The 1,524-nt window shown below is 42.5% G+C and overlaps 1 protein-coding gene across 1 annotated transcript; it reads right to left on the bottom strand.

Annotated features, from left to right (window-relative positions):
- On the bottom strand, positions 1–1,524 carry PHALS_15363 (uncharacterized protein). Its single transcript, XM_036407395.1, has one exon. It carries the CDS (start codon positions 934–936, stop codon positions 508–510), a length of 429 nt encoding a protein of 142 aa, XP_036263103.1. The 5' UTR covers positions 937–1,524; the 3' UTR covers positions 1–507.

Below are 1,524 nucleotides of genomic sequence, written 5' to 3'. Positions count from 1 at the left end.
CATTATTTCCACCTCTACTTTGTCTGATCCTCGTCGCTTTGCTCGCCATGCTGCTCGCTTCCGCTAGTTAGAATCCAGATCTGTCACGACGTGCTTCTAGACAAAACATCATCACTGTTTGATGGTAAGTTCCGTAGTATAATTATTGAGGTGTTAATATGGGTGCTTGATGTTCTATCGCAATGCTTTTGATTAAGAGAAGAAGGCTTCCCATTCCAGATCAGTTTATTAAATACTTTTTGCTTATCGAGCGCAACAGCACTTGTCATACAAATGTACTCTCGTGTCTACTTTAGTTATATGAAAAGTAAAAAGAATAATACTCTTAATAACAGTATCAACTCTCTGGAGTAGAGAATTTTGTTTTTGTCTCGAATTTTCGCGTGGTCTCATGGTATTCGTGCTAGATGCCGTAATAGGCAGCCGGGACGGATACCATGAGATCACTATCGCGGCAAAGAGAGTGCTGAAACTGCATAACGGGAAATATAAAAGCACCAGATGGATCTAAATGAATCTAAAAGTATCTGACTTACGCATGCTTAAGGATTTCCTGACACGAGCGTCGCGCTTCATCCGGACTTTATCTTCGGATGGTGACGCACAAGATGGACACGGAATTCCGCTGCAAGTAATCGGAGCGCCAATGTCGATACTACGTGATCTTGGCGCGGGGTCATCTGTTATAAAATTCTTGTCTTTTATTGGCGCTGAATTGCAAGCCGCGATCCATGTTAGTGCTGTCGCATAGGCTGCAGTACTCAGCGCAATTGGTTCAATGCACGAACAAACGTTGGAAAAGTCGAGAAACTCACTGTATCGTTTCATCTTCACGAATAAGTCTAATCGAAACAGAAAGCACATGAGTGAAAAAAGGCAGGATATATACGATCGGATTTGATCTAACCGGCTTATCGCAGCGTGGCGACCTGACATCGCATACTAAAGTTTTGTTGTACCCAGGGCGAATACCTTCCTCATTAGGGGGTATTCCTACACAATTCTACACTATTTGCAATAGCAACCAGGCTCTCAAAGTTTGAGTCTTGTGAAGTAAAGTATTAGAATAAATGTGGACAAGATCGTCAGCATCGGCTATTTTGAGGTTCGAAACCATATTTAATTTTTTGTGACTGTACTCATTTGAATGCAGCTGACAAAGAACGAGAACTCGATCTTGGGTCTGATCACCAACCTTGAGAAGCGTTACTTCTGGATTGGTTCATCTCAGATTAATTTCGAATCCTATTTAATTTATTCTTACTCTGTCTTCTTGCTAGGCACCTGCTTCTAAAAACGCGGCTAGTAAGCAAGAAATGCATTGCAACTCTTATGATGCTGTTACACTACACGCTGGTTTGGACGTTTAACTGCTTTCATTCCCACGACCGCGGCAGCGATCACAGCAGCAATGACTCCAACGAAAAGTTCATGAAAATCCGACGCATTTGTCGGCTTAAACGTTGTGCACGATTAGCACCATCGAATTCTTCCGCGTAGGAGGCCTTTGGGTTAATAGTAGTA

Source organism: Plasmopara halstedii, assembly GCF_900000015.1.
Source record: "Plasmopara halstedii genome assembly, contig: Scaffold_362, whole genome shotgun sequence".
Taxonomy (NCBI): domain Eukaryota; phylum Oomycota; class Peronosporomycetes; order Peronosporales; family Peronosporaceae; genus Plasmopara; species Plasmopara halstedii.
This window is presented reverse-complemented; position numbering and strand designations above follow the sequence as displayed.

What these genes read in the sequence shown, in the direction of transcription:
- PHALS_15363 (XM_036407395.1), bottom strand. Translation starts at nt 936, where the DNA reads ATGTCAGGTCGCCACGCTGCGATAAGCCGGTTAGATCAAATCCGATCG.